Consider the following 13,519-nt stretch of genomic DNA (forward strand, 5'->3'; position numbering starts at 1 on the left):
ACGGCATCGCAGAGTTGTGTGTGTGAGCGACAGATCTCCTGTGATTAGAAGAAGAGTTTCTAGAGAAGAAGACATGTGGACTCAATAAATCATTGTATCGAGCAAAATAAGCAATCTGACATTCAGTGCAATCTGTGTCTTATTTATAATACATACAAATGTCATTTACGTCTTTAGTTTGTCAAGAGATTTAAAGTGTAGTGTTTGAAGAGTGTGTGTGTGTGTGTGTGTGTGTGTGTGTGTGTGTGTGTGTGTGTGTGTGTGTGTGTGTGTGTGTGTGTGTGTGTGTGTGTGTGTGTGAACGAGCTCAAATGTGTAAAAACGAGTCTATGAGTGAATCTGGAAATAAAGCAAAATAATGATGGACAGATGCATTTTTATGATGGTTAGATGCACTTTTATGATGGACGGATGCACTTTTATGATGGATGGATGCACTTTTATGATGGACGGATGCACTTTTATGATGGACGGATGCATTTTTATGATGGACAGATGCACTTTTATGATGGACAGATGCACTTTTATGATGGATGGATGCACTTTTATGATGGATAGATGCACTTTTATGATGGATGGAGGCACTTTTATGATGGATGGAGGCACTTTTATAATGGATGGATGCACTTTTATGATGGATAGATGCACTTTTATGATGGATGGAGGCACTTTTATGATGGATGGAGGCACTTTTATGATGGATGGAGGCACTTTTATGATGGATTGATGCACTTTTATGATGGATTGATGCACTTTTATGATGGATAGATGCACTTTTATGATGGATAGATGCACTTTTATGAGCATTGCTTGGTCACTGGTTGAGCTAAACTGGTATTATCTAATTGTGTAGTTAAATTTAACAGCTGACAGATATTCAACATAATTCATGTGTGAGACAGTCTAACAGAAGGATGGACAAAACCTGTCAAATATCAACTGAGTTCTGCTCATATTTTATTACCATTTTCTAAACTATAGCGAATAAACTGATAATGTGAGAAATGTTGAAGTGTTTGGAAAAATATTGGTTTGACTGTATATAAAACCAAATCTGTGATGAACGTTGTTGAAGACCAGATAACTTTAATGAGAACTTTAACTTTTTCAGAGAACTTCATGAGAGAGTTTCAATAGACACACACACACATATATATATATAAGCAATTCTGTGGTGAATAGCCATGGGAAAACATTCCTGCAACGCTTCTCCATCTTCCTCTCAGCTCTTCGGTGTCTCTGAGAGAGGATTGGGACCCTCAGAACGGGCAGATGGTCTTTTGATCCCTTTTCCTCAGAGAAACTGCCCATTCTCCTGATGTCGGAGCGCATCCAAGAGTCTCCAGAAACACTTGAGTGGCAGAAATCTCCCAATCCAGATGGATCGAGCCAGATTGAGGACACACACTCTCAGAAGCGCTCGAGTTCTTGCTGTGCGAGCAGTTTCAGTGGTTTGACTGGTTGTCGGACACATGTTTCCGGTAACTCTGTCCATATCGACGCTCGGAGGAGAATTTCTGAACGGCTCGGTCTTTCTGACGGCTTTAAACCCTGCCGAACATGTCGAGATGTTTTCCTCGCTGTGACAGTTTAGTGCACGGGAAAGCGAGCTTATCTTATCTCTGCGAACCTCCTTGCTCGGTTAGCAGCCAGTTCCAAAACCGAGTACATCAAACCCATTTTCACAGAGTAGCTGTTTGTCTCAGAGCAATATCCCAACCATGAATGCTGAAATTCAGCATAAAAATGTAATGTATAGTGTAAAACACATTATCATTTCAAAGGCTTCTGAATTCAGGACCCACGGCTGCCAGCAGCGGCAAAGTTCATGCAAAAGCAGCTCTCATATCATGTGTGTGTGTGTGTGTGTGTGTGTGTGTGTGTGTGTGTGTGAGAGTGTGTGTGTGTGTGTGTGTGTGTGTGTGTGTGTGTGTGTGTGTGTGTGTGTGTGTGTGTGTGTGTGTGTGTGTGTGTGTGTGTGTGTGTGTGTGTGTGTGTGTGTGTGTGTGTGTGTGTGTGTGTGAGTGAGAGAGGGTGTGTGCCGACGTTCTCGTCAGGGCCGTAAAACACAGAGAAGTGACATTGTATGAGGATGATGGAGAAACACACACACATTAGCTTCGGTTAAACAGGCGTATAATAATTTGGGTAAATGTGTAATCTAGATTTATGCCTATTTTTCCACATCTTCACGGACACAACAATGATTTCCCTCGTGTGTTAATATTTTTCCTTGTAATAATGTATGATTTGCAAAAATGAAAACTGCTGCGTCTGTTTAGATGAGAGAATCAAAGTGTGTGTGTTGTTCACACGCTACATAATGGCCAAGCACGCGCCCTTAAAATGGCATATGACTAACGCGCGGCGCCGCGTAATCCTATCTCTTGAATATTGCCATTTATAAATATTGTTTCAATTAGAAACATATTTAGCTTTGTCACTATTTTCAAAAGGTAGTTTCACTGTTTAGCTTGAGTGGTTTTTCCTCATCGTTTGCCATTGATGAGTGACGCAAGTGCTTTCTTTTCTGTTCTGTTCCTTTTCTTAGTTTTGTAAGAAAAGGAATGGAAATGTACAATAAGTATCATTAATACAGACATTGCTAAAGGCCATAATTTGGATCTATTGTGCAATTTCACTGTTGTTTCTCTATTTTGTTCTTTAACAGAAAACGTTGTAGTGCTAATGCAAGGAAATCAAGATCATTAGATATACGGGTGAAGCCGCAGAGAATGATGGGAAACGCACTTCATTGCACAAGCCTGTCGCTTCATTAACTGACTAAATGAACAGTATTTGCTGGCATGTTTTGAACAGTAGACACTATGTTAGAAAAATTAATTGTATAGTCAACATTCACAATTAAAACTTAATTGAGCAACACCAGTTTTTTTTTCCATGCTCTATTTCCACCAAAGTTATTTTGCTTCCTCCAGTTACACGGTTTCTTTCTTGGGGAAGATGAAGTACCCGGTGGCAAAGAATCTCATATATTGGGATTATTGATTTCTTCATGTGCTCTGTAGGTGTGTCACAGGTGTGTGTGATCAGCTGTCGAGTGAACACCTGTGATGCATCATAACACACAGTTACCGCATGTAAACCTGTGAGCCGACTCTGCATCTGCTCATAATAATAATAATGATTTCCTGACGCCGGATGCATGGAGGACGAGGTGTGTGTAAATGGGAGATGGGAAGACAATGACACGCTTTATTTAAATCATCCAACAGGAATTTAAACACCAACTATCTGCCTGTCAATAGAGGTAATAATAATAATAATAATAATAATGGATTTTATTTAAGGCGCCTTTCACAAGGTCACCATACAACAAGTAGCAGCAATAACAATATTAAAACAGTAAATAACATATAACAATTGCTATTTTTTCAATTACAATTTTAACAATTTTCAGCGTGAAAAACATACAAAACGCGTCTAAAATGAGAAAGAGCTTGAGATTGACTGTACAAACAATATTTGACAATAAATCTGAGGTATATCTTTACAGACTGACTAAAGCTACAGAACTGAGAAGCGAATGCATCGCTGTGATTCACAGAAACGACTGGATCCTGGCGGAGAAAGCTGGATTTTACGTTATTATTGTGTTATTATGCAGAATTATGATGTAAAATTATACCCTATATATTGTATTGTTAAAGTATATATTTTATTGATAAGTGATCACCCAGATTTAGACCTACAGTTGAAACTGGAAAAATGAGAATATGGTGCAAAAGTTCATTTATTTCAGTAATTCACCTTAAAAAACTAATATATTATATAGACTCATTACATGCAAAGTGAGATATTTCCAGCCTTTATTTGTTATAATTACAGCTTTTCACAATATTCTAATTTTGAATTGGGGTTTTCATAAGCTGTAAGCCATAATCATCACAATTGTTAAGGAAATAAAGACTTGAAATATCTCACTTTGCATGTCAAGACATTTATAATGTTACAAAAGATTATATTTCGAATAAATGCTGTTCTTTTGAACTTTCTATTCATCAAAGAATCCTGAAAATTAAAATCCATTTTGTTTCCTCAAAAATATGAACTTTCAACATTGATAATAATCATAAATGTTTCTTGAGCATCAACTCGTCATACATCAACTCGTCATATTATAATAATACATAAATTCAGCTTTAATCACAGGAATAAATTACACTTTACTATATATTTACATAGAGTTATTAGAGTTTGTAATCTTACGTGTGTGTATATGTCCACTAATTTGCATAAGATAGAGAACAGTTCTTTGAAATCATTTCACAATATTACTGTTTGTAATCTTACGTCCAAAACATTTGAATGGTAGTGTGTGTGTATATCTCCACTAATTTGCATAATCCCGTTGCAAAGTTGCTCTCTCTCTCTCTCTCTCTCTCTCTCTCTCTCTCTCTCTCTCTCTCTCTCTCTCTCTCTCTCTCTCTCTCTCTCTCTCTCTCTCTATCTCCATCTCTATCTCTCTCTCTCTCTATCTCTATCTCTCTCTCTCTCGGCAAATTTGCTTGTATGTATTTCCCCGGTGTTGAAATCTGGCTCATATAAATGTGAGGAATCACGATTCGATGTCAATATCCATGATCACTGGATCTCTGGTGAGTTGTAAGGAACTCTATATCGAGTCCAAGCTTTGGTTTAAACTGATAATCGTTGGTGTTTTCTCAGTTAAATCCAGTCACTGAGCAGTTCTGAGACTCAGTCTGAAGACTAAACGGTTGTAATGTTTCTCAACTGATGCAAATGTACCACAGATGTAAACACCGAGGGAAAGCGGATTGTGCTGTGTGTACGCACGAAGTATACGTTTCATTTTAAACATAAGCAAGATGTTTTTCTACCTTACAAGGACGCGTTAAAGTCCCTCAGTGGCGTATATAATCTCACTGTACTGACTCAGAGAAACATAAAGACATGTCTGTCTGACACATACATATTAAATAATAAATAGAAATCTCTTGGCTAAAGTAACTGGTGTAGCTTCCGTGGTTCAACCATAACCGGGGAAAGCATGATTTTCAAGTCTACACACTCCAGCTGAGAGAGTGTGTGTGTTCCTGCGGGAAAGTGACGTCAATGCAATCCCTCTATAGAGACATGCTTTTGTTGAATATAATGCAGTATGTGTGTAATGTACAGCATTACATCTTGCTCATGTATTTTAAGGAAGTAAATGGGTTTGATTTTGATTGCATGTTGATTTGAAGCTGTTTCTCTTTTAATATTAATTCAGCCTAGAAATGCCACAGGCTTGAAATGCTAATATGCATACTTGAGTTTTTGGCGTTGGTAATGCATATTCATAATCTGATGTGTTCAGACAGTGTCCCCAAAAACTATTTGGGCAATGTCATGCTTAAAAGTGAGAATGTGTGCAAACAAATTATGCTTGATTTCTTCTTTTTACACCGTGCCTTTTAATGAAAAATAAATGTAAAATGATGCAATTCACTTCGGCTGAATGCGAAAATACATTTTGCATGCGCTGTAGAGTCAGACGAGGCTAATGTAAACCATAATGTAAGCATATTCAACAGGGTTTGAGTTTATTCTCTAACACTCACAGAAGAGTGTTGAACTTGCAGTCGGATGAAAGAAGAGAAAACGACAGTTCATCCTTCAGAATGAAAGATAATGAGAATCCAAATGAATCTTGATAAGCAACATTAATCCCTCATAGTGTGATGTTTGTTCTTCTGGGCTCGGCTTTAATGAGTGAGGATAAGGGATGTACCGATCTGTTATCCAGTAGCTTTCATGTTCCCATCATCAGCCGACACTAGATCCAGCAAACGCCTTGACTTCACTGAGACTTCTGTATTATATGGACTGGCTATTGACCGCTCGCTCTGTCTAATTGCAAAAAAAGAAAATAAAAAAGGACTTTCTTGATCTGGCAAGCTGTAATCTGATTGGTTGAGTGTGGAAAATTGAGTCCACCTGCAAACAAAAGCGATGTTTCCATCCAAAGTTGCAGATTTAACTTGTGAAAATTGCATTAACCCCTTGACTGATTTCCTAAATAAATTACAGAGGAGCCGTAATTTATCAATTTGCAACAAGAATATGTTCATACTCCTGAGGCGTGTTCAGACCTTTATTTTGAAATAGTGATGAACATGAAAAATCATGAAAGAATGGTAGAAACCTCAGTTTGTGTTCATGCCAAGAGTTCAAAAGATAGCATCCGTTCAATTCTTTTAGAAAAAAAGCTCTGAAAATGTTTTGAATATAAAGAAAATAATAATAGATTCAGCATTAGTGATGTGTCAGCGAGCTATAATGCACATACGTGATCTTCTGTGTTTCTTAGAGGTTGAGTTCATTTCTAAATCTGACAAACTTCCAACACTACTTCTGAATAGGATGTCTACTTCATAAATTGTATGAAAATTGTAAAAATAATGGTTCAGATCAGTTTCCATCCAGTGTTTTTTTATGCGATATCCCAAAATACACATAAAAAATATGGATGGTGGATGGAAACATAGCCAAAGCTGTGTTGACACAGCAAGCTTTTGATGCTAAAATAATGACTTTTTCATGTTAGAAGCATCCAAATAGATAGTATATTGAGGCAGTTAATACCAAATAAACTAGCTTTCCATGAACAGAGCTGAAATTATTACGTTGTTTTCTTAATTATGCCTGTGAAAAGTACTTATTTGTAATAAAAAACATACATTTTTAATTAAGAATATATCATAAAATGTACTGCATTCCTTGCATTGTCTTTGAATAGTACTGATTTGAAGTTTTAAATACTTTTGGATCATAAATACATACTGTATATTCCGATATTTTCTTTCTTTTAGGAGACGATAACTTTATTTGTTGTGCACTGTCATCTTTACAACTTTGCAGACCTTTTACAATCACAAACAAAATTTGAAAAAGCACTTTAAATGACCTTGTTTTATTCACTGCGGTCTGTTCTTGTGGTTTAATCTGCTATATCCCTAAACGGCATGTGGAAAACAAATAGTGTAGTCGCTTTATATGTTGGTCAGACGGTTTCTTCCCGCCGAAGTGTGCAGTTCTTCACCAGAATAAGCTGTCGTGTAAACTGGGCTTTTTTGCTGTTTAGACAAAATTTTTGTTTACATGCAACTCTCCTCTGCATTGCAAATATGTTCCATTACCTGCATATAGAAGCAGATCTGGATCCCGTGCGGCTGGAAACTCACGGCTTATTTCCTCCTCGCATGATCTGTCGAGAGAGACCTGTGATAAAGCACGAGTTCGCCTAAAATAGCTTTTTTAGGGCAGAAATGCCGACATGTAAGGCAATTTGCAGCTCAGGGAACATGGACTGCCAGAATGCATTAATAGGTATGAAGCTTTTTTAGAAATATTAGTAATGGATGTTCCTCTGCTTTGCACAAATGCACCTGGATTCATAATGTGCATTTTGAATTATATTTAAATACGCATGTCATTTACAAACCGGGAATCATATCTCTCGCTGTCAGATGTGCATATGGACCTGTGGAAATAACTTGAACTATAGTGTTCAGACTCTGTAGTGCACACATTTTCATTTTCAGAGTGATTGAGGAAGATTTTCACTGATTTTCACTGACTTTACTGCAGAACATAAAATTAGTTGTTCTGAACAACATTAATTTGGACCCCATTGACTTTTATTGCATTGACAAAAAAAATCAAATAAAATAAAAAAGATTTTGTGTTCCACAGATGAAAGAAAGTCGTACAAGTTTGGAGCAACATCAATGACTAATAAATGACTAAAAGAATACGTCTGTTTTTCACATAAAGCTATTATATCTTCAGAAGGCTTGAAGTATTGTGCTTTTGTGGAGTTTGACAGCTCACTATGAGTGATTGTTTCATGTAAAAGAGCTTCAGAGCTTCTATTTTTGTGTTGCATGGGGAAAACAAAGCAATATGGGGTTGGATTGACATGAGAGAGACTGAATGCAATGATCCATTTACCCTTAAAATCAAATGCATTATTTTTTTGTGTGCATACCACTTGTGTGTGCAATATGTTGCATTAGCAGATGTCCTGTTGATATGTGTTTTAAATATAAAAAACCCTTCATTAAGTGCAAGTGTTTTGTTAAGATGCTTTTCTCTCATCCTGCATGAAGCTAATTAGATTAATTATCAGACACTGTCTCTGTTTTCAAGCTAGTCTCGGGCTGCATAATTAAGTGTTGATTTTAGTTTTGTTTTTTGAAAAATAAATGCTTGCAAAACCCATATAATACTCATTAAAACAATCATTCTGTTCCTCGGAACATAACCAGCAATTAGTGCGATCAACCTGGTGTATAATAATGGCTCTTATCGTTGTTTATTGGCTTGTTGGCAGACAACAGTATAATAGTGTTGGCAAAGTATACACAAAGACACCAAAATGTATTTCGGAGGAGCTTTATCTCGCCGTGTGATGCTCATCTTCTGCCATAATCATATTGTCAATGATTCAGCCTCAAAACTGATCTTTGACTCGCTCTAACAGACGATGACCCCTTCATGCCGTCAGTCAAAGCTCGTTCCATAATGCAATATTGTTTCTGAGCATCTTCAGCATGTTCTAGTACACATCTGTTAAAGGGGACATATCATGAGAATCTGGCTTGTCCCGTGTGTAAGCGCTGTAATCGGCGCATCTACCAACCCTGAAAACATGAAAAGTGAAACCCAGTGACTTAGTTCTGGTGAGTCTTTCTCTGCAAGCATGTTATAAAATAAGCCGATCAGATTCCTGACGTATGAAGAGGATCTTATTATAATATTACCGGCCCTTAATCTGCACGGTTACACACACCAGCCGACATCCGGTTCCTCACGCGACAGCAGAGACCAGTTCTAACGCGACGCAGAAGATCCAGCAAAGCATGAAACTGTTCTGTGGTCGAGCACCAGTGTTGGGGAAATGCATTACAAGTGACTTGAGTTATGTAATCGGATTACTTTTACAAGTAACTAGTAAAGTAACGCATTACTTTTAAAATTACTTTTAGAGTTACTTTTTCAAATAAGTAACACAAGTTACTTTGTTTTCTCATTTATTGACTGACAGCTCTCCTGTCCTCATGTTGAGACAAATCAAAGTGCAGAGGCATTACATTTTTACAAAAAACATAAATTTTTATGCATTTAATCTCACTTTATTGACCAATGTACTTATTTCTGACCTTCGATGATTCAGTTAAATAAGCAAATATGACTTTAGATAGATAGAAAGGTTTGCTGGTTTGCTTTCCTCTACTGTACACATGTCCTTCAGCCTGAGGATTATTATTTCACTTTTGGTGTGAAAGGGTCTTTACATTTGCCCAAAAATATAACTTTTGTGTTATAATAAAACAAGCCCAGCCGAGGGTGGGAAGAAAAGTAACGCAAAAGTAACGTAACGCATTACTTTCTAAAAAACTAACTAAGTAATTGAATTAGTTACTTTTTAAGGGAGTAACGCAATATAGTAATGCATTTCTTTTAAAAGTAAGTTTCCCCAACACTGTTGAACACAGACGAGCACTGGACACTAGAGACCAGAACATGTCAGCGCTGTCTTATAAACACCTCAGGAACTGTGGACACTTGTGTAAGAGTTCAACATGATGATGAGATGATCAGTGTAACTCCACAACAACTACACAAATGTCTCCGCTAACATCCAGAAACTCTTCCTGAGTCTCTCCGTAAGGCTGCGCTCGCTACTGGTTACTCTGGGATTCTGGAGGAGTGAGATCGGCCAGTTCTGAGTTTCTGAAGCTCGTGTAAAGACTCCGCCCTCTTTCTGAACGGAGGCGGAGCTAGAGCTCATTTGCATTTAAAGGGACACACACACAAACGGCGTGTTTTTGCTCACACCCAAAAAAGGGCAAATTTGACGAGATATAATAAATGATCTGGGGGGATTTTGAGCTGAAGTTTCACACACGTTCTGAGGACACCATAGATTTATATTACATCTTGTGAAAAGGGGCGTAATATGTCAAGTTTAAGTTTGTGTGTTTGTTTGTTTGTCGGCAGCGGAGGACACGTGTGGCGGGACTTTCCGCGGCTCCAGCGGGAGCATCTCCAGTCCAGATTTCCAGAAGGATTATCAGAGCAGTGGCGAATGCACGTGGACGATCCTCGCGGATCCGGGAGACACGATCTCTCTGGTCTTCACTGAGTTCCAGATGGACAGCAAACTCGACTCTCTAGAAGTGGAGGGATCCGATCCGCCGACTATATGGTGAGAATGAGACTGGATTGTTACTGGATCTGATGAGTGTTAAACTGTATAGTCATCCGAGGACACGAGTTTCCTTCACATCTGGGCTAGTGACATCTGTCTTGAGTCGCTTCACTGCATGATTTGAAAAAAAAAAACTTCTGTTCGTTTGTTTGTTCGTTCGTTCGTTCATTCATTCATTCATTCAATCATTCATTCATTCGAGGAAAAAGTGCACAATATACCCTATATATCAATAACATTTATTATTTATTCACTTATTTATTGATTCAATATATATATATATATATATATATATATATAATACAAATACAAATACCATATACACCCAATATATAAATAAAATATGGTCTTTATTTATTTATTTTGTATTTTGTGTTGATATAAAAAAAATACACTGTATATTCATATTTATTTCATATGAATACCCTAAATATCCAATATATAAATACAATTATATTATATTTATTTATCGTTTGATTTAATATGTTGATATGAAAATACACGGTACACCCTATGTATAAAAATACAGTATTTATTTATTTATTTCATATAAAATATAAATACCCTATATCCCAAAATATAAATAAAATAGGTTATTTGTTATTTATTTAAAATACAAATACCCTATATACCCAATATATACATAACATAGGGTGTTTATTTATTTATTTGTCGTTTGATTTTATATGTTGATATAAAAATACACTATATAAAAAAAATACTTTTTTAATATATTCATTATTCATTTATTTTAAAATATAAATATACCCAATATATAAACAAAATAGGGTATTTATTTATTTAATGTTTGTTTCTATGTTTACACTATAGACAATATATCAATAAAATGGGGTATATTATTTGTTTATATGTATTTATTGATGCAGATAATGGTGCAAGCCATGTTTATGAGTGTGGTGTCTTTGACCTTGCTCAGTTTTTGAGGATGAAGGCAAAATCTGTCCATGTTGGAACTGGTGTAATTTGACTGAATTGCAGTGGATTTGCATCAACACAGCTTGACTGATTAGATGCATTGTCAATAAAAGTTGTGGGAAGGTTTTTCTTTTCCTTTCTGCTTTGTTATCCTTACTATACATGATTACATGCTTAGTTGCATTGTATTATTTGCATTTCATTGACTTTCCCTACAGCCACCCAACAAAATCAATGTTTCATACATGTATTTATTTGATAAATAGCTGCATCATTAGTCCTTTTGTGTGTTTTTTCCCTTCCCACACAATCATCTCTAGTCCATTCTGCAGAAAGCATCGTTCAGAATTAATGTATGCATTGACAAGATTCAACATCTTAATTTCAAAGTGTGGAAATGATTTTCTGTATGACAATTGCAGGGAAGGGAATGTGCGGTTTATGTGTTAGATTGTCCAAAGAAGCTACTCAGGAGGTGCCAAAACTTCTATCAAACCTCTGAAATGACTTTTGTGAGCTCGTGAGAATGATATGAAATAAGAATTGATGCCTTGGACTTGATTCGATGCAGCTTGCATGACTCTGCAAATCTTCAGACTTCAGTGTCGGCGGAGGAGAGCAGCGCCGAGCTGAACCAATTCTCCCTGTAACTCCACACTTTCTGTGGCAACATTTCTGCAAAAAGCTAAATACGTGCACTGTAAAAAAAAGAAAGAGGTAATATTCCGGCAGCTGGGGTGGCAGAAAAAAAACATCTCGTAAAAATACAGTCATTTTCCGTTATTAAAAAACAGTTTATAACTGTAATTTTACATAAGATCTGTGACATTACAAATATATAAAGTGTTTTTTTTCTCTTTAGCTATTTCATGTTTAATGAAAATGTATATTTACTTGAATAAAAACAATACATGTATCTATAAATAAGGTTAAACACTGCTGTATACAAATAACCAGCCTCTTAACTGCAAAATAAGGTTTCTTTTTTGTTTTTATTTAATAAAAACAGTTTAAACAAAGTAAGTTTTTATTTCAGTTACATGTTTTCCACGTTATTTTACAGCGGTTACGTCAATTTACATTATATTTCTGTCATTATACGGAATTAAAAAAATAAAACAGGAAAAATCTCTCAAATAAATTAAAAATAAATATTTTTTTTTACAGTACCAATATCACTGCAGTTTCCAACAGAAATAAACACTAGAGGCAATACAACAACAAGCACTTTTTATCGTTTGTACACACAATTATGAATACGGGGGCAGATTATGGATTAATAAAGACTTGTTTTCACGCAGCTCCTTGCTCAATTATGTTATGACCTCTTTTTACCACAGTGCATGACTAATATATTTTGGAGTTTGCATCAATTCACCAGCTTATTCAGTTTTACTGACTTATTAAGCTTGCGAATGCCTGGTTCCGATTACGTTTTTGTCACATTTGCTTTTGTTAACACTATCGGGTAGGTTTCGGGTTTAGTTGTACGTTATTTTAAAATAGATCATTAAGCTTTTAGCGCCACTCATTAGACATTTAGGGTACGCTTACACGACAACGATATGCTTGAAACAGAGACGCTTGAGTCAAAACGATCCCCATTCACACGGATCCGTGTAAACGAGTAAAAACGCTGTATTCTGCTGCCTGGCCAGTAGATGGCGATGTGACACTATAGACTGAACACGTAATACGCATGTTCACGACATCTTCGTCTTCAGAGATTAACGTTTTTGTTGTTTACACGGACACCGTTTTCAAAAACTTGCACTTTCAAAACTTCAAAACGGCGGTGTCGTGTAAACAGCCCGTAAAATTCAGAACTGCATTGATACGTACAAACTCCTACGTAATAAAATGTTGCCATATTCACGTTCATCTGTTCCGGAAAAAAAAAAAAACGCTTTTAGCGCAGTGTTAATTTTGACAGTAGTAGTAGTACATTTTGACATAGTCTTTTGACTAAAATGCCATTCAGTTTTAGTCATATTTTAGTCATCTCAATTGTTTAAGTTATAGTCTAGTTTTAGTCGACGAAATACAATAAGATTGTAGTGTAGATCACTCCGCCCAAGTAGCAGTGCTTCGGCTTCTGAGAATATAGTTCCCAGTATGTATACGGTTAGAAGATGGCTGTGTCTCATGTGACCTTGTTATTTGTACACTTTTTGTGTCACTTTATGTCACTTATTGGGACCAGTATGCTAGCTGGAGCCATTTACCTCCAGTCTTTATGCTAAGCTAGGCTAGCGGTGTGTGTGTCAGACAGTTACGGCACGCACGGAGATGAGAAGGGTGTGTGTGGACTTATCTAACTCTGGGGGATACGGGGAATAAGAT

At 36.5% G+C, this 13,519-nt stretch overlaps 1 protein-coding gene across 1 annotated transcript in view; it reads left to right on the plus strand.

Annotated features, from left to right (window-relative positions):
* Nucleotides 1-13,519, plus strand: part of csmd3a (CUB and Sushi multiple domains 3a) — a 382,979-nt gene that overhangs the window by 72,986 nt on the left and 296,474 nt on the right. The window contains exon 5 of the mRNA XM_079626776.1: nt 10,030-10,237. Within this exon, the coding sequence (XP_079482902.1) occupies nt 10,030-10,237 (208 nt within the window). The remainder of the gene's footprint in view (nt 1-10,029; nt 10,238-13,519) is intronic.

The sequence above is a fragment of the Phoxinus phoxinus genome (assembly GCF_949152265.1).
Source record: "Phoxinus phoxinus genome assembly, chromosome: 10".
In the NCBI taxonomy this organism is placed as follows: domain Eukaryota; kingdom Metazoa; phylum Chordata; class Actinopteri; order Cypriniformes; family Leuciscidae; genus Phoxinus; species Phoxinus phoxinus.